The 17,937-nt window shown below is 57.2% G+C and overlaps 1 protein-coding gene across 1 annotated transcript in view; it reads left to right on the forward strand.

Moving 5' to 3' along the window:
- Positions 1 to 528: 528 nt before the first annotated feature.
- Positions 529 to 17,937, forward strand: part of ABR (ABR activator of RhoGEF and GTPase) — a 92,249-nt gene continuing 74,840 nt past the window's right edge. The window contains exon 1 of the mRNA XM_065572863.1: positions 529 to 2,184. Within this exon, the coding sequence (XP_065428935.1) occupies positions 771 to 2,184 (1,414 nt within the window). The 5' untranslated portion in view covers positions 529 to 770. The remainder of the gene's footprint in view (positions 2,185 to 17,937) is intronic.

Raw genomic sequence — 17,937 nt, forward strand, 5'->3', positions numbered from 1 at the left:
CTGCGCAGGGGTGGCTTTGAGCCAGCCTCCAATGCCCGTGCTCCATGGGCAGACCCATCACAATCAATGTGTGTTGGGGCATCAGAACTGGGCCCCAGCGCGGCCTCTCCCTGGGTGGGGCTGGGCTCCGGTTACTAGCTCGTGGCCATTTGTGGCTGAGAGGCACAGTGGCCTACTGGACGGATAACTGGAGGGGATCCAGGAGACCTGGCACATGGGCAAGTCAGTTGGCTGCTCTGAGCCTCAGTTTCCCCATCTGCACAAGGGGATAACGATATTGTCCCCTCCGGGGAGGCTGGAGAGCCAGGTATGATACATGAGAGCTAGTCGGAGTGTTATCCCAGGGACCAGGCAGCAGCTCCCCCCGCCCAGCCCGAGGCCTGGCGCCCCACGGTGCGGCCGCTTCCCCCAGCGCAGCCCGGCTCCGCTACGGTGAGGGGCGCCCCCCGCAGAGCCCGGCCTGCGCCGGGCGGGGCGCTCCCCGCGGGCCCCGCCTGCTCGGCCAGGGGGAGGCGGGTCTGTGCCGGAGAGGGGCCGGGCCGCGACGTCAGGGCCCCGACAGGACTCCGGAGCGGAAGCTGCCGGGGGGAGAGAGAAACTTTCCGCCGGGCTGGTGTGCGGCGTCCTCCCAGCCAGGGCACCGAGCCCCGCCGCCCATCCCCGGGGCATCGGATCCCTCCTCGCCGCCCATCCCCGGGGCATCGGATCGCTGCTCGCGGGCGCCGCGCCCCGCCGCCCATCGCCGTGCGCTCGGGGCTGCGCCGGGCAGCATGTGGGAGCCGGCGGAGTTCCAGCGGCACTGGCAGGCCGAGTTCCCCGGGGAGCCGGCGCCCCGCATGCAGCTGGGCTCGGTGCGGGACATGGAGCTCGAGCTGGAGCGCTGCCGGGGGAACCTGAGACAGCTGCAGCGGGCGCTGGCCGAGGAGAAGTTCAAAGTCCTTTACCTGGAGACGGCTCTGGCCCGGGAGCCCCCGGCCCCCGCCCCGGACGGGCAGGCAGAGGAGCCGGCCCCCCTCCCGGACGTGCCCCCTGGCAAGAGGGGAGCCGCGGGGCGCGCGGTGCACAGCTTGGCCGCAGCCATCCAGCACCAGCTTCAGCAGCACAAGCCAGCCCCGCGGGCCCGGAGGCAGGGCAGGCGGCAGCCCCCCAGGCACGAGCACCCTGTAGGCTGGAGCACCCTGGAGGGGCCAGATGGCCTGGCCACTGAGCAGGGCAGCGATGCTCCAGCCGGGCACCCCCCTGGACAGACCCATGGCAACGAGCCCCCCGCGCCCGTCCCCAGGGAGACCCATGGCAGCGAGCCCCCCGCGCCCGTCCCCAGGGAGACCCAAGGCAGCGAGCCCCCCGTGCCTGCTCCCAGGGAGACCCAAGGCAGCGAGCCCCCCGCGCCCGTCCCCAGGGAGGCCCATGGCAGCGAGCCCCCCGCGCCCGTCCCCAGGGAGGCCCATGGCAGCGAGCCCCCCGCGCCCGTCCCCAGGGAGACCCAAGGCAGCGAGCCCCCCGTGCCTGCTCCCAGGGAGACCCATGACAGTGAGACCCCCACTGGGCACCCCCACAGCAGCGAGTCCCTCATCCCTGGGGAAGCTCATGGTAGCGAGCCCCCCACTGGGCACCCCCATGGCAGCGATCCCCCTGTCCCCATCCCTGCCCAAGCCCATGGTAGCGAGCCCCCCACTGGGCACCCCCATGGCAGCGATCCCCCTGTCCCCATCCCTGCCCAGGCCCATGGTAGCGAGCCCCCCACTGGGCACCCCCATGGCAGTGAGCCCATCTTTAGGGAGGTCCGTGGCCGGCAGCCCCATGCCAAGAACACGCCTGGCCCCGGGGAGGGCAGCGTTGACCACGACTACGAGGAGGTGGACGTGAGTGAGAAGTTCCTCCTGAATCCCGTCCTCTTAGGCTTCAGGATCCTACCCCGGGGGTCCGGGGAGGAGCAGGACAGGCCCCACCGCTGGCCGCCCACCATAGGGGGCAGGTGGCCCAAGCACAGCCGGGACCTGGACTTGCTGGATGGGACGAATGGGCGCAGCTCCCCCGTGCAGCACGAAGAGCAGCACCCCCTGCCCTGGAGACACAGGCGACACTTGGATGTGCCTGGCAGGGACTCCTCCAGCTGCAGCTCCCCGGAGAGAGGCAGTGACTGTAGCTACAACAGCTCTGACCACGAGGACGGCTCCTCAGCAGGTAGGCGGGTGGCACCCCTTGCCTCTACGTGGCACCCCTCCCTGTCCGTGCCACCCCTGGCCTGTATCTCCTGGCGAAGGGGGTGCAGGCTGGGCCAACTTGCTCCTGTGGTTGGTATGGGAGTGCAGGTCACAGGAATTGCTGGCGGGGTGGAGGGGGTGGGCTGCCTGGGCTGTGGGGGGTTGCGTGGCACTGGGGCAGGATTTGTGTTACCCTAGTGTCTAGGAGCCCTAGTCCTGGACCAGGCCTATTGTGCCAGGCGCTGTACAGACAGAGCAAAAAGCTGGTCCCTGGGCCAGACAGCTCACAATCCAAGTGCAAGACAAGAGACGACAGATGGGGCGTCCAGGGAGGCAGTGTTGGTCAGCATGATTGGCTGTGGTCTTGGCATCTGTGTCTCTTCTCCTAATACTGCCAGGGGAATTGCCCCAAACTGCCCTTCGGTGCTGGCCCTGCGTTACCTGCCAGAGCTGCCCCAAAGCTGCAGAGATGGCACTGGGAGTTTGCCAAAATCTCCATTCTCAGATCACCTGAGCGTGCATTATTTATAGTCCAATATCCTTCCACTCTGTACAAGGCATGTATAGCAGGACACCTGATCAGTGCCCTGCTCAGAGACGGGCTGCTTCGGCCACAGGTGCCATTAATTCCTTGGCACTATGTCTGGGGCTAGATTGTGTGGGGATAAATACTCCTTGGGCGGTCACGTTCCTGGCCTGTGTGTACTGAGTGCTGGGACTCACCCCGATATAGACACACCTACGCTGGCTCACTGCTTAGGGGCTGAGATACATGTTCAAAGGTCACTTCTGTTACTGAGCACTTCAGAGTAGAGCAGTGTGGTAATTGGACGGGGAAGGTCCCTTGGAGTCTTGTGGTGACTGGGAGAGGTGTGACCGAGATGGCTTTAACCAGTGAAAAGAGAAGCTCTGGGGTGGCCATGCTGCACGTTAGCGTGACGAGTGGCAGACATTAATACCGAGCTTGTATTTCTCCTAATGCGTTTGGCATAATGTTAGTTTGCAAGTCTAGAGTCGATGATCCTACGAGACGTTTTATGGTGTTAAAGATGCAATTGGCTAATAGCTATTCTGTGTCATGTTGCCCTATTTCTTTGCAAGGTCTGTCATTCCAGATGCCTTGAAGTTCTCGCTGTGTCTGTCAGTGTGCTTTAATCCTGCCTTAGCACGACTGGGACGGTTACAGGAACATCATTTACTAATTTACTCACCTTTTTGTTGCTGATTCACTGTCTGGCTGCACTGAATTAATTTGTTCCTGTTGGAGTGTTTGTTTTTCCGTGCTTCTGGGTGTAGTGTGCGGTGGTAAGATTGTCAGGGTGCCTAGAGTGCTTGGATAGGCAGGTGTGTTACTATTGCTTGAAAGAAACCTCGTCTAGTTTACTGCATTCTGCTATGGAAGCAAAAGACCAGCTCCTCGGATGCCCACGAGCTGCCTGCCAGGTGGCATCTGCTCCCAAAGCGCTGCAACCGTGTCCTCGTTCTGCTTGCTTTAACAGACTGCGGCTTTTAACGGCTTGTGTCTTCCACATCCCTCCCTTTCTGCCTCCAGCCTGGAGCCTCCCTTGCCTTTGGGGAATGCCTCTGTGGCCCCCATGTAGAAGGGCTGGTCGCGAGCGTCCCTAGCTAAGAGGCTGCATGCTAGGAGGGGGAGCACGCGTGAGGGTCCTCTCGGTGCAGCACTGAATCCTTGGGCTCTTCTCCCGGTTGTGATTAGCTCCCTGTAACTTTTTGGTGGTCTGATCAGTGGCTTGACACCTGGCCGGTGTGTAGGAAAACCCCTTAAGCGGGCTTTAGGTCTGTGCCTTGGGTCCACAGACTTTCCAACTACTGGGGACTATGCAGTGGAGGCACCAAAGCCTACCTGGATTTCCTCTAAGGGAATTTCCGCAAATCAAGGCCGGTCCATTGGGGTTCCAAGGTGTCTAATCCAGCCCAGCTTTTCCTTTTTCCATGTGAGCTAAACTGGGTTTCCTCTGTCCATTGTGTGGGGTTCCTTCAGGCAAGACCTTGGAAGGCCAAGGCCCTGTCTGCTCGGATCTCATTGGCACTGTTTTTTGTAAAGGAAGGGGTTTGTCACATTGTCCTTAGCCAAAACATCTCCTCTTCCTCCACCCCCCAGTTGAGCAGTGAAGAGCTGTCATCTGATTGCTGCCTTTCACCTTAGATGTGGTTGCATTTGAGCTGTGTGTGAATGGCTTCCTCTATAAGTAGGATTTGCAAAGCCCTTTGGTTGAAAGGGACAGTAGAGTTGTCAGATGATGATGATTAGCTTGGTCCAGATTTGACCTGAATGTTTCCTTCCTGCATCAGCCGTTGCCTTTGTCACACACACGGGGTAGTCTGTGTGTTGCCAGAGACGCGGTCGAGAGAGGGTGACATTTAAAAGCAGAAGCTGAGAGTACAATAAAGCTGGGTGTCTAGATCCCCTTTTCACTTACAGATGCTTCACTTCGTGCTGCCCAGTTCTTCTTTAGAGACCTCTGTCCCGTCTCTTTTTGTCATGTCTCATGCTCGGAGTATTCCAGACACTGACGCTGCTTCGGTCTCTCACCACTGAGCCAACTGGGATGATTTGCGCTTGGTTAATGGTAGCCCTGGCTTGGCAGCCCTCATTATTTTAATGCAAAGCTCTGAGTTTAATGCGGCTCTGCTTTAATATCTGTGCTGAGTGGATTTGAGCACAGTAAATCTGCAGCCATCCTGCCAATACGACTTCTCGGCAATACATCCCTATGTCGCCGATCAGTTCTGCAGTGCCGCCTGGCTGGGAAGAGAGGAGTCTACAGGGAGAAGCTAGGTTGGGGGAGGTCCTGTCTTTTACTGGACCGACTCCTGCTAGAGGAGATGACCCTTGAGGTCCCGTCTGTCTCTCGGATTCTGTGGGGAAGGTCCAAGCTTTTGAGCTTCCCAGACCTGAGGAATTGCTCTGTGAGGCTCAGAAACTTCTCCCTCCCACCACCAGGAGCTGGTTTGGTAAAAGCTCTGAAAGAACAGGAGTACTTGTGGCACCTTAGAGACTAACAAATTTATTAGAGCATAAGCTTTCGTGGGCTACAGCCCACTTCTTCGGATGCATATAGAGTGGAACATATATTGAGGAGATATATATATATATATATACACACATACAGAGAGCATGAACAGGTGGGAGTTGTCTTACCAACTCTGAGAGGCCAATTAAGTAAGAGAAGAAACAAAAATTTTTTTTCTCTTTTTTTCCCCCCCTCTTACTTAATTGGCCTCTCAGAGTTGGTAAGACAACTCCCTCCTGTGCATGCTCTCTGTATGTGTGTATATATATCTCCTCAATATATGTTCCACTCTATATGCATCCGAAGAAGTGGGCTGTAGTCCACGAAAGCGTATGCTCTAATAAATTTGTTAGTCTCTAAGGTGCCACAAGTACTCCTGTTCTTTTTGCGGATACAGACTAACACGGCTGCTACTCTAAAAGCTCTGACTTCACCCACCTTGGGTCTCCGCTCCTGGGACCAGCCTGGCTAGAACAACACTGCAAACAATGGAAGAAGCTTTGGCGTATATTGTCCTGATGGAGGCTAGTGGAGGAAACGTAGGGTTTTACTGAAATCAGATTAATCACAAACTAATTTAAATGAGGATGTCTGCAAAACGTCTCTGTTCCCAGCTATCGCTCGGGGGAAATGCATGTGACAGTCATATGATGGACACAGCATCTTGGGTAACACACATGCCAGCTCTCACCAGGCTGACTGACAAGAACCTGGTGTAAGCAAACAGATGGTTAGAACAAGGGGCCAGGCTGGCCTTCATCTCTACCCTCCCTGACCTCTCTCCTCCTCCACCCATCATTGCCGTGAAATAAACAGCTGTCTTCACAGCTCATTCTGATGCCTGGCATCGTGCAGCCGACAGGTGGTCTGGGTGCAGCGGAGGGAGTGGGCTCTCACCCTGCCCTCGATGGGGACGAGTGGCATGCGGGGAATGGCAGTGCTGTGGTCACTCTGCCAGGGACCCGCTTCGGGAGCCTGGCCGCTGCTGGGGTTTCCTCTGCTTTGGGAAGACCTCACCTCCATCTGCTATAGGGACAACCTGTAACACAACCAGATACAAAGTGAGGCCAAATGCCCTGCGGCTTAGCTGCGGGAGAACGGGATTATTGAAGTGCTTCCCTGTCCGGTTATCATCTGGCCGACCGGCAGAGGCAGTCCCTGGGGGGGAGCTGACCATTAGAAATGGGGACACAAGCTTTATGCAGTGGGTGTGAGAGGCTCACTGCAATGCCTACGAGTAGTGACCCCATTGAGAGATCCCCTGGTGTGATGAGCGTCCTCTCCAGACGGGGACTTTGCCAGCACATCTGGGCTGCCTGGTCTCATGAGACGTACTCAGGGCAGTAAGAGATACTGACTGCAGAGGGCCCAATACCCCCCTCGGGAATGACTGCACTGATGCCAGTGGAGTTTGAGGGCCAGAGAGCGAGTGACAGCTGCAGACGGCTGTCCCCTCTCTCCACGCTGTGCATCGGAAACAGCCCTGCGCGCATAGTGATCCGGGAGTGGTGCCGCAGTGTGCCGGGGCCCTGTTTCTCTGCCCTTCCGCCCTTTGGGATCAACTCGTCCGCCGAGCTGCAGGTGTGGCAGCAGGCGTGGCTGTTGGCTAGGTCTGCTGCCGGTGGGGGGTGTCTTGGGTACAGTCGCTCGTCGGGGGATGCTGCGGTGCATGAGCTGCAGGCTTCTGAACATTTCTGTTCTTGAAACAAAATCCCTCCCCAGCCCCTGCTCTGGAGAGCCTGGGGGGCGGGGGCCATGGGGCAGTAATCCAAGATGGTGCTGGCCAGAGGAGCCAGTCACAGCCAAGCGGTAAGCTGAACCCGCAGCCCTGGGCCTAGCTGCAGCGTCAGTTTGTGTAATGGAAATGTTCTGCCTTTGGGTCACGTGGCTGCCTGCTCGCCTGGGGCAGAACTGCGCCAGGTTTGCCAGCACCTCGAAAACTCCAACCCGAGCTCCGCTGACAGCAGCGAAGTCTGCCCGCGTCGGAGCCCTGCTGAGCCTGGGAGCGTGTCTAGGCCTGCAGGGCGCCATGCTGCTCTCTTTGCTGATGTAGTCGGGCGCCCAGTTCGTTGTGAGTCTCCACAACCCTCCCTTCCTCAGAGCAGCTGGAGAGCTCTGTGTGTTGTGCATCATGTTTTCTGGGGCTGCATGCAGCGGGTGTGGGCTGCGAGCAGCCCTACAACGTAATCGTTAGACTCAAAGTACCAGTCGTCCCTGCTCCTGCTCTCCGAGCACCGGTCCCTACAGGAGCTTATGCAGGGTGTTGGCTAGTTTAACCAGCCCAAGCAATTGGGCGTCTACCTTTAGCGGGACGGTTCCACAGCCTCCTAGATGTCACTCAGGCTGAATATCAGAATATGCCCTCTTCATGTACCCTTTGCCCCCCAATTGCCCTTCCCGGGCGAGCCTGGCCTTGCAAAGTTCCCCATGGCCTCGCTAAAAGGAGGGCTAGAAAATCCAGTTCACAAAATCTTAAATACACAAAAGGGCTTCTTTTGTGTCTCTCCTGAGTACCCCACACAGCAGAAGGACCCAGGGAAGGATGGTCTCATGGAATTGAGGTTTTGTGGCTTTTCCCCCCAGCTCTGCCACTGACTTGCAGTCTGGCCTAGGGCAAGTTGCCTCAGTTTTCCCATCTGTAAGATGGGGATGATACCTACCTCAGAGTGGTAGGAATTATGACGAAGTGGGGGCTGTTCTTAATGTTTCCTCTGAATACTGTGTGGGTGCCTCAGTTTCCCCTATGCATTTCTTAAGTCTCTAGGGGGTGAGATTGTTGCAGAGCAAAGGGCCAGTGCACATAAATGGCCGACACTCTATCTCCTGGCAACTAATGGCTGGGGCCCTTCCCTCCTGCAAGGGGATGCTAACGGTGTTGGAGAACAAAGAGATCAGGTGACCTCCTGGCCCGGGAAAGGGACAAAGCCCAGAGGAGGAGGGGCTGGAGGGGGAGTTAGTTTGGAGCTGGCTGGGGAAATGGAGGGGAGCCCAGATGGGGCTCTGGCCTCCCTGGGGCCCCCCAACATGGACCTGACTGAGGGGGTTCTGTTGTCTGTGCCTGCAAGACCTGTCTTGGCCTGTGTTCCTGTCATCTAAATAAACCTTCTGCTTTACTGGCTGGCTGAGAGTCCCGGTGAATCGCAGGAAGCCGGGGGTGCAGGGCCTGATCTCCCCCCACACTCCGTGACAGGAATGTTTGTGAAACACTCTGAGACCTTGGGTGGAGAGGTGCTGGGAGCCTGAGGGATTCTCACTCCAGGCATGAGATGTCCACCTCCTGACTGGGGATGGATTTGCCAGGAGCCTCTTTGAGTCTAAGCATTGGACAGTTCCCCCTTGAATGCTGTTGTAGCGTCTCCGTGGAGGACACAGACAGCTGCAGTGTTTTAATTAAAACACTTCCAGGAAAGAACAAAACCACACTCTAGGTCTCAACCCTTTTGGGGCCTTTGAAACGGCTTCATGCCTGCTCTGAAACCAGGAGGCCCTGGGAACAGGAAGGTGGAAACCACAGCAGAGCAGGTGGCATTTCTCCGAGTGGGAGCGTTACAGAGAACTTGCTAATGTGGCTCTCCCCTCCAATCTGCCAGTGTGGGGTGGGAGGCTACTGGAGGCCAGCAGTAAAGGGATACAGCGGGGCCAGGGACTCCAGCTGTTCTCCCCTCCAGAGGGGGTGAAGACTAGACGAATGAGTGGGGGGAAAGCTCTGAGCAGAAGTGTCCCTGTGTGAAAACAGCTTCTGAATCCAGGAAAGAAACGCTGGCTATTGGAGCAGCTTTGTGTTGCTGCAGAAATAGGCTCCATGGCATTGCCCCGCTAAAGGCAGCGTCAGACTCTGCTGCTCCAGGCTGGAACGGCTGCCCGGGCCAGGCTGGCGATTGCCAACTTGCAACGGCTGCATCTCAGCCCCTGCCTTGTTCCCACAGCCAGGCTGGGGCCTGAGTGTCAGGGCTAAAGGGCTCCAGAGGCAATGGCAGAGCCCAAGAAGGTGCCGCGTTCGGGGAGAGTAACGCACTCTCCAGCTGCAGTGCCTCTTCTCAGCAGCACCTGTGCCCGTCCCCTGCTCTGTGCGCTGGCCTCCCATAGAACAGAGTCAAGGGCAGAGTCTCGGGCCTGGTCTTCGAGGCGCTCAGCAGCCTGGGCTCAGCGTATCTAGAGGGGTCTATGGCTCCGGGCTGGGGACCGAGCTCCATAACTCCACCCCTCGGGCCCGTGGAACTTTCTACCACCGGGGCAGAGCCCAGCTGGGCAGCAAACAGAGCATCCCAGGGGGCCGGTCCCGGACCCCCAGGAACTCAGGGCCACCCCAAACCTCCCCAGGGGCCCTGCTCCCACCGGCCTTCTCTGACCCAAACCCGGAGCAGCGTGGCTGCCCAGAGGATTCAGGGGGCCTGGGGCAAAGCAATTTCGGGGGCCCTTCCATAAAAAAAAGTTGCAATACTATAGAATACTATATTCCCATGGGGGCCCCTGTGGGGCCCGGGGCCTGGGGCAAATTGCCCCACTTGCCCCCCCCCCGGGCAGCCCTGCCGGAGCAGCATGGCCGTACGGGGAGGGGAGAACCCCACCGCAACCAACCGCTTGGCTGCTCACACAGCTCTCCCCGGGGAGGAGAAGAAAGAATCATCCACATCTGACCGCTGTCAGTCACGTGATGCCATGTCGTGCATGACTGAGAGGTGCTCAGATCCTACAGGACAGGGCAGTGTAGGACCCTGTGTAGAGTAGAATAGATGGCAGAAGTTCTAGTCTGCTTGGCATGTGGTAGCTCTGGGTGTCCTTGTTCCTTTTCGATGGAGAGCTGCAGCCTGTGCTGGCTTCCCCGAGCGTGGCCTGTTGCCAGGGCCTGGCTGGCATTGCAAATATTCGCTTTGGCCAGGCCTGCACTGCTAGGCTCGAGCCCTACAGACTGTGTGTGTGTGTGTGTGTGACAGTGACAACTCAGGCGCTTCCGAAGGAAGGCAGCGTGTCCCAGCCCACGTTTCATTGTTTCACCCAAGTTGTGAAATTCCCCTCTCTTCCTCCAGCAGGATTACAACACCCAGGGCCTGTCTGCTCTGGGTAGACACTGGAAATCCCAGGGCCCTAGGGGTTTTTTCCCAGGCTCCTTGGCCACAATGCGCCTTCTCCTCCCTGTTGTGCAGGATGCTGGGCGTGGTTCAGCTGCTGCCCTGGGGTGGCTGCATTTCAGTGGCTGGGCCGGCACAGGCCGTGAAGCACTTGGGGATCAAAGATCCCCACGGAATTAACCTTTTTTCGGGGATGAGTAACTTACTCGCTTGAAGCTGCAAGGGGGGGATTCAGCTGTGACACTAGCCCACCTCCCCAGCTCTCCTGATTACTCCTCTGGTTGGAGGAGTAGGCTGGGGCGTCTCTGGCCGTTGGGGGCTGTGTGGTAAGGAGGGGCTGGGTGGGGGATCAGTAATGAAATAGGGAGCCGGCTGTTGCCAAGTGCCCAGTTCCAGTCGATCCTAGGTTGGCAGTTGTGAGTAGGTTGTGTAATGAGTTGATGGTTCTCAGTTCTGAATGGACAAATGCCACCCGATGGGCCTTCGCTGTAGGGCCCCCGATCAGAGGCCAGGGGCTGCAGAGACAGCGCTGTCTCCCTCCAGTGACCAAGCTAATGCTGACTTGGACTCGAGGTAATTTAGTGGGGATGGATGGGGTATAAATAGCCGCCTGCCCAGTCAGGTGTCAGCACGGAAAATGCCACTCGGCCGCAAACCACAGAAAGCTGTCGGCGGGTGAGAGGGCCTTGCCAGGGTGTGGTGGTCGCCCTCTGTCCCTTCGTGTTCTGCTGCAGGGCCAGTGCTCTGCGTTTCCTGTGCCGAGTTTGTGTTGGTCTCCGAGGAAGGAAGCTCCGTCGCTTTGACTTGGTTTCCACTCCTGGTGCTGTGGGACTGAGGTTGCCTAGCATCCTCCTCGCGGGGCTGGAGCTTTGCTGAAAACCGGTGCTCTTGGTTATTTGGTGGGCCAGGCTCCAGAGGCTTGGCAGAGTGACTTCAGCTGGCGGTTCTCGGCCCCCGCAGCAAAGCCGTCCTCTAATAAACACAAAGCAGCGACATCGGCCGTGGGCTCTGCTTCGGTGCCGCAGAACGTATGTGCCGCCCCGAGGGCCCTGCGCGCGGGCTGGTGTCACTGACCGGGCCGGCAGCCCCGCTAGCCTGGTGTCCTCCCTCCGACAACAGCCAGCGCTGGATGCTGGAGTGGAAGGCAGCCGCTGTCCCATAACGCCCCCAGCACGAAGCAGCAGCAAGGCTGCAGAGGAGAGGGTCGGTGGTCCCGTAGCGCGCACGAGAACCGCTCGCCAGATCACTGAAGGGAAGCAGAACTTCCCTTCGTTTGCACCGTGCATCCCAGCAGATCTGGGGTTCTGGGTTCTCGCTTAGCAAGAACCTTGGACCATCCCTCGTTTGTCACCTCTCTAACCCCCCCTCGTGCCATAAGGTTCCTACTGGGCTAGACTGGCCATTTTATCTTCCAGACCCTTGGCTTGGACAGCGATGCTGCTCCCAGTAGGGCTGGAGGGCCTGGTCTGCCCCATACGGATGCGGATGATACCAAACTGGGAGGGATTGCAACTACTTTGGAGGACAGGGTCATAATTCAAAATGATCTGGACAAATTGGAGGAGAAATGGTCTGAGTTAAACAGGATGAAGTTTAACAAAGACAAATGCAAAGTGCTCCACTTAGGAAGGAAAAATCAATTTCACACATACAGAATGGGAAGAGACTGTCTAGGAAGGAGTACGGCAGAAAGGGTCTAGGGGTTATAGTGGACCACAAGCTAAATATGAGTCAACAGTGTGATGCTGTTGCAAAAAAAGCAAACATGATTCTGGGATGTATTAACAGGTGTGTTGTGAGCAAGACACGAGAAGTCATTCTTCCGCTCTACTCTGCTCTGGTTAGGCCTCAGCTGGAGTATTGTGTCCAGTTCTGGGCGCCGCATTTTAAAAAAGATGTGGAGAAATTGGAAAGGGTCCAAAGAAGAGCAACAAGAATGATTAAAGGTCTTGAGAACATGACCTATGAAGGAAGGCTGAAAGAATTGGGTTTGTTTAGTTTGGAAAAGAGAAGACTGAGAGGGGCCATGATAGCAGTTTTCAGGTATCTAAAAGGGTGTCATAAGGAGGAGGGAGAGAACTTGTTCACCTTAGCCTCTAAGGATAGAACCAGAAACAATGGGTTTAAACTGCAGCAAGGGAGGTCTAGGTTGGACATTAGGAAAAAGTTCCTAACTGTCAGGGTGGTTAAACATTGGAACAAATTGCCTAGGGAGGTTGTGGAATCTCCGTCTCTGGAGATATTTAAGAGTAGGTTAGATAAATGTCTATCAGGGATGGTCTAGACAGTATTTGGTCCTGCCATGCGGGCAGGGGACTGGACTCGATGACCTCTCGAGGCCCCTTCCAGTCCTAGAATCTATGAATCTATACTGTGCCAGGCATCCCCCTGCTCTGCCGGAGCACAGCCCCCCATGGTAGCGGGTGGGAAATAGACTTCCCACTTCCAGCAGTGCTGACGGGTGAACGCTTTTCACTTGGAGCTTCTTATCAGGGTCACTATATGGGGAGACTGTCCCCTTCCGCTGTGGGGTGGAATGCCCCACGGCAGTGTTCTCCGAGCTCCCAAAGCCTGCTGTGTGGCAATTGGAGAGTAGCAATTACCGTATGGAGGATGATCTCGAGTCCATGCAGTATGTGCGGCCGTGGCTCAGGGTGACACTTCAGCAGGAGTGTAAGAATCTCTGTCACATCCGCTGGGTCTAGTTTTAACAGCCCTTATCTCCTCAGGTCGCAGTTTGCTAACCAGAATCATTTGCATGTGCAAATCAGGGAGCAGCAGTGCCTCTGGGCTCATGGAGTTTAACAGAGTGCCAGAAATCTTCAGGACATTGCAACGTGGGAGGCAAAGGTGGATGCTGGGCTGTTAGGGGTCGCTGTATGCCAAGTTTTCCGATGTTCTAAGACTCGCTAGATATTCTTATTGAAAACAGGCAATGGGAATTGGTTCCTAATCTTTGTGTTCAGTTTCGGGGGTTTCTTTACATGGGCAGGTTAGTATCCGAAAACCAAGAACTCCCACCCTTCATTTAACAAACTAGTCAAGATCGCCAAGTACCAGCGTATTTTCCTATTGTTTCCCTCCCCCCAAACCTAAGCAACGATTCACTACTGATAACTCATATCTTCCAGCAATTTACATGCGGCTGCTTGCAGCAATTTGGTAACCACATGGCTGTCCCTGGTGACGGCTGTCTTGTACTGCAGAATTGGAAGCCCCAGCTCTTCATCTGAGCCTGCAGACCACTGGAAACAACCCTGCGGGAGGTGTGAACTGCTCCTGTGTGTTGTGGGGGCGGGGGGGGGGGGTCGTTAACTCAGAAGCCTGTTGACGTAGATGCCAGCTTTGTTAGCTGATCCAAGCACAGGAGTGGGACAGTCATTGTGTGGAGTGGATGGTGCCTCATGGTGCTCTGCGACATCCTTGGAGGGTGGGGCTCGGGAAAGCCCTGCTGTTCTCTTCAGTTCCGCCATTGCTCAGGCAGAGGTGTTGGAAAAATCCAAACGTCTCATCTCCCCTGGTCCTGGTGACCACGTGTCGCTGTCCTGGGCACTCTTCTCTCCCCGCTGCTTATCTGGTCCCGTTTCCCGTAACCACTGAGCCTGCAGCCCCTTCCAAGCTCCCACTTCCACGTCGCGTGGGTGTATCGGACGGGAGGGCATTGCAGTGATACAGATCTGTGCGAGCGTGTTGTGCCTTTTACTCTATTTAACGTTAATCCTACTTCAGTGGGTTCGGCTCTGGCGTCTACAGTCTCTGGTTCAACAGAGTCACCTCTGTTCTGGATCCAGAGTTCATAGGAATACATGAAACCATAGGCAAGTAACACACACAATTACAAGAGCATCGATCTTTTAGTCGTTTTATTAAAGTTACCAACCCAATTATAAATATCACAGCATACGCAATTCCCGAAGCTCAGTACAATGTGCCAGTTATACCTACAGACATCCTCACATCCTCCTAGGTGGTGTTAGAGTCTGTTGGCCCACTCATGAATTGACCATCAAGATGGGAGTGGTTCCTGCTGGCGTTTCCCATAGGAAGCTCAATTTTCCTGCTCTGGGCACCCTTTCTTATACTGTGAATCTGTCTATACCTACACTCTGTGCATGTACATGAAAGTGTCAGCCCTCTCTCTCTTATTGGTGTGTGTCCCCTGGAAACACAAGGGATCCCAAATTCTATAGGCTGGGTAGGGTCTCATTAACATTCATGTATCACCTTTATCCTTGCCATACATGTTAGAGACAATATTTGTTGTCGCAGCAGTTGATAATTTTAATATAACTTTCCCAGCTTACTTTTGCAATATTACCAGTCGGTACCTCTTTCCCATCATCTTCGGGTTAGTTCTCAGTCATGAACTTGTGCCATCATTTCTTGTCTCCAAGGCCTAAAATAGCTAAGCTAAAGTCTTCCAGGCCTCAGCCCACAGTTTCTTGCATTTCAGTTTATCCTACTCACGTCTACTACATAATCCCTCTAAATACTGATCAACCTTCTACTTTTATAATCCTGCAAATCAACCCTGATTAACATCCAATGAATATATGGAGTGTAACACATTGCTTAATCCTAACATTCCCTGCCTTTCGGGAAGCTGGTGTCCCGGCATGCGGGGCTGAGCCCCGAGTCTGCTGCTGTCAGCCCGGTCCCAACCGGCACTGCCTCTGAGTTCTGCTCCTGCCAGTGACCCGCCATTGCTTCCCCCCGGGGTTGGGGAACCATCCTGGACAGAAGGGCGCCCCCTGTAGGCGAGCGCTAGAGAGCCTTTCCCAGGTGCTCGAGACTTGGTGAGGCTGTGATGAAAGCTCACTGGCACACAGGATTTCCCGGGGGGCTGCCATGGCTTGCCAAAGCTTCAGAGAGACAGACACGGTAATGGTGCGTTCTGTTGTGCAACGTGCCCTTTGGGATGGGGGAGTTTGGGGGGAACGTCAGGCGGGGGGCTGGTGGCACCCCGCTATACCGCAGCAATGGCCATGGGAATTGAGCACAGGAGAAGGGGCTCAGAGCCAGCGGATCACCCTGATGCGTACAGCACGGGCAGCAAGCGTGTGTGTGAGCTTCCCCGGCCTGCCAGCCTGAGCCGTGCCTCGCAGGGGCCCCATCGGGAGTCACAGGCGAGCTGAGTCTCCGCGGCTCGCTCCTGCTCTGGTTTCTCTATGATCCGGGCGGTTTCTGGGATGTGGCCGTCCTACCGGCTCGGGGCTGCTTGACAGATGTCAGGCAGAGCTATACACAATAGACCACGCCACAGAAACCCTGGCAGGCGAGCTGACTGCTGGGCGGGCTGCAGGGACCTGGGGAGGAAGCCCAGGGCGTTGGTGGCTGGCAGTGCCCTGTTCTTGTGGCTCTATTCCTCGAGGACCAGTTGGTTGGTTTCGCGTAACCTGGTTGCTCCCCAGGCTCGGGGAGGGCTAGTGCCTCCCAACAGCCCTTCCTGGAAGGAAGTTGCATCAGTGGAGGCTGCTGAGCGGGTGAAGCTGGCGCACACGAGTCCAGCCGGGCCCTTTGCCTGCTCGGTAATGCCTGGGGGAACTGGCCAGCCGCTGCCTGCTTCCCTGGTAACGTCGCTGGGGCAGGGCCGGCACACCCGTTGGCAGCTCTGTACCCTGGGGGTGAGTGCGGTTGACACTGGAGAGCTGGCATTCCTGGCAGCCAATTAGCTGTCAGGAGGTTCTCCTGCTGTTAACAAACTTGTAGCCGGCAACAGCAAACACCGGCGATCTCCCGCAGGCCCCTCTCCACTGCGCCCCAAACCAGCACAGCCAGTTTTTCCACCTCTTCAGGACCTGGGTAGGGCAGAACGGGCTTGATCACTCCCCGAACTGCCCCGGGGAGGCTGGCCTCTCTCTGGCCTCCCCTGGAGACAGAAGGAAGATGGCTCTGTGCCCCATGGCATCTGCCACCTCAGCTAGACAGGAAAGAGCAGCTCTGTCTGCGTGAGCTTTGAGAACGGGAAGCGCGTTGGGATGGGAGCTTCCAGGTCCCCGCCAGGCTCTAGTAATCACATCAGCTTCCTTTGTATTCCCCTGGCCTAAGCCATTGTGCAGAGTTGGTAGGTGCTGCTAAACAGCCGCTGTGTCCCGCCCCAGAGGTGGCTGCATTTCCCTGGTGAGAGGAGGGATTTCTCTGTGTATTTGGTTTTGGATCTTTCAGGGTGAGGTGTCCCGGCTTTGGGCTTTGTTCAGTGGCACTAGTCCTCTAGATCTCTGTACTCTGTCCCTGCGGAGCACGTCTGTAGTGAACGCAGCCCGTCTCGCCATGCGCCTGCGGGGCCGTCTCTAGTGCCGTCTCAGTCTGTGTCAGGCAGGACTGGGCCGTGCAGCTGTGGGGAGCCTGGAGCCGTGGAGGCCGTGACCTCTAGGCTCTGTGGTAGGGCAGCTCTGTGTAGCCAACTGGTAGTGGGCAGACTCCTGTCACCCTGTCCCCTGACAACACTGCAGCTGGAGGCACCTACAGGTGATAGCCCTGGTCTCTCTTGCCTGTAGCGTGTGCTTCTCCTTCTCCAGACTTCCAAGGAATCCATGGCGTCATTCTGGCTTCCCCCTGGAGTCTGCCTCAGCCCCGCATCTCATGTGGCCCCTAGGCGTGGTAACTATAGGACCGTGGGTCTGGGCTGCTGAGCATTAGACGGGGCTGCCTGTCTTCCCGCAGCTCTGGGTGGGCTCTCGCTCTGTGTGGCTGCCCCAGTGCCCTGCAGACCTCCCCTGGCTCCATGACTGGCTCACCCAGGAGAAGTCCCTTTGCTGGCTGGCGGTGGGTGTGTAATGGAGGGGTTGGATGGGGGGCCTGACACCCCTCCTCCCCGCCCCCCCCCCCGAGCTCCTAAATGCGGATGGTTCAGGCCTGGTCCCATCCCAAACCAGCCCTGCCCGGGCTGGCCACAGGCAGCTCAGTGCTCTGGGCCGAGGGACGGGGATGAGCTCCTGGGCTCTGGTGAGGCAGGGTGAGCGGGGCAGGTCACATGGCAGGCCGGAGGAGAGGACTTGCACAACGAGCACAGAAATAGAAATGTGTGGGTTGGCCGGCCGCGGCTACACTGGCACTGACAAAACAAGGAGCGAGGGAGACGGCCAGCGACTGCAGGGCGCCCTGCCCCCAGAGCCTGACACGCTGGAGTGATGCACACCGGAAAGCAGTGTCCCGGGGGCGGGGGCAGAGTTATAGGGGCCGGGCTGTGTCTGGGGGAGACCCCCAGAACTATAGGGGCCAGGCTGTGGCATTGGAGGGCTTTGGGCACTGTCTGCATGAGGGTTTGTTGCTAAAAGTGTGCTCCCTCCAGCGGGGCTGAAACCGTGCTAGCCTTGGGGACGGGGCGGCTGGGGACGGGGCTGGAGGGGACGGAGTGGCTGGGGATGTGGCTGGAGGGGAGGGGGCAGCTGGGGAGCAGGTGGCTGGCAGCCTGTGACGTTTTAAACACAGCGTCTCTTACCCCTGCTCAGAAAAGATCTGTGGAGCATGGTGCCCTAATCCACCCCCAGCAGCCCCTGTCTCCCCGGGCCCGGCCTGGCTGCACTGGTTGGATGTTCGGCAGGAGGAGGCCTGGTCTACACCGTGCTACGCCAGGGAGAGTAACAAACTGGCCGAGATGCCGAGAAACTCCCCATTGCCTCTGAGCTG

This window comes from Chrysemys picta, chromosome 19 (genome assembly GCF_011386835.1).
Source record: "Chrysemys picta bellii isolate R12L10 chromosome 19, ASM1138683v2, whole genome shotgun sequence".
Classification (NCBI taxonomy): domain Eukaryota; kingdom Metazoa; phylum Chordata; order Testudines; family Emydidae; genus Chrysemys; species Chrysemys picta.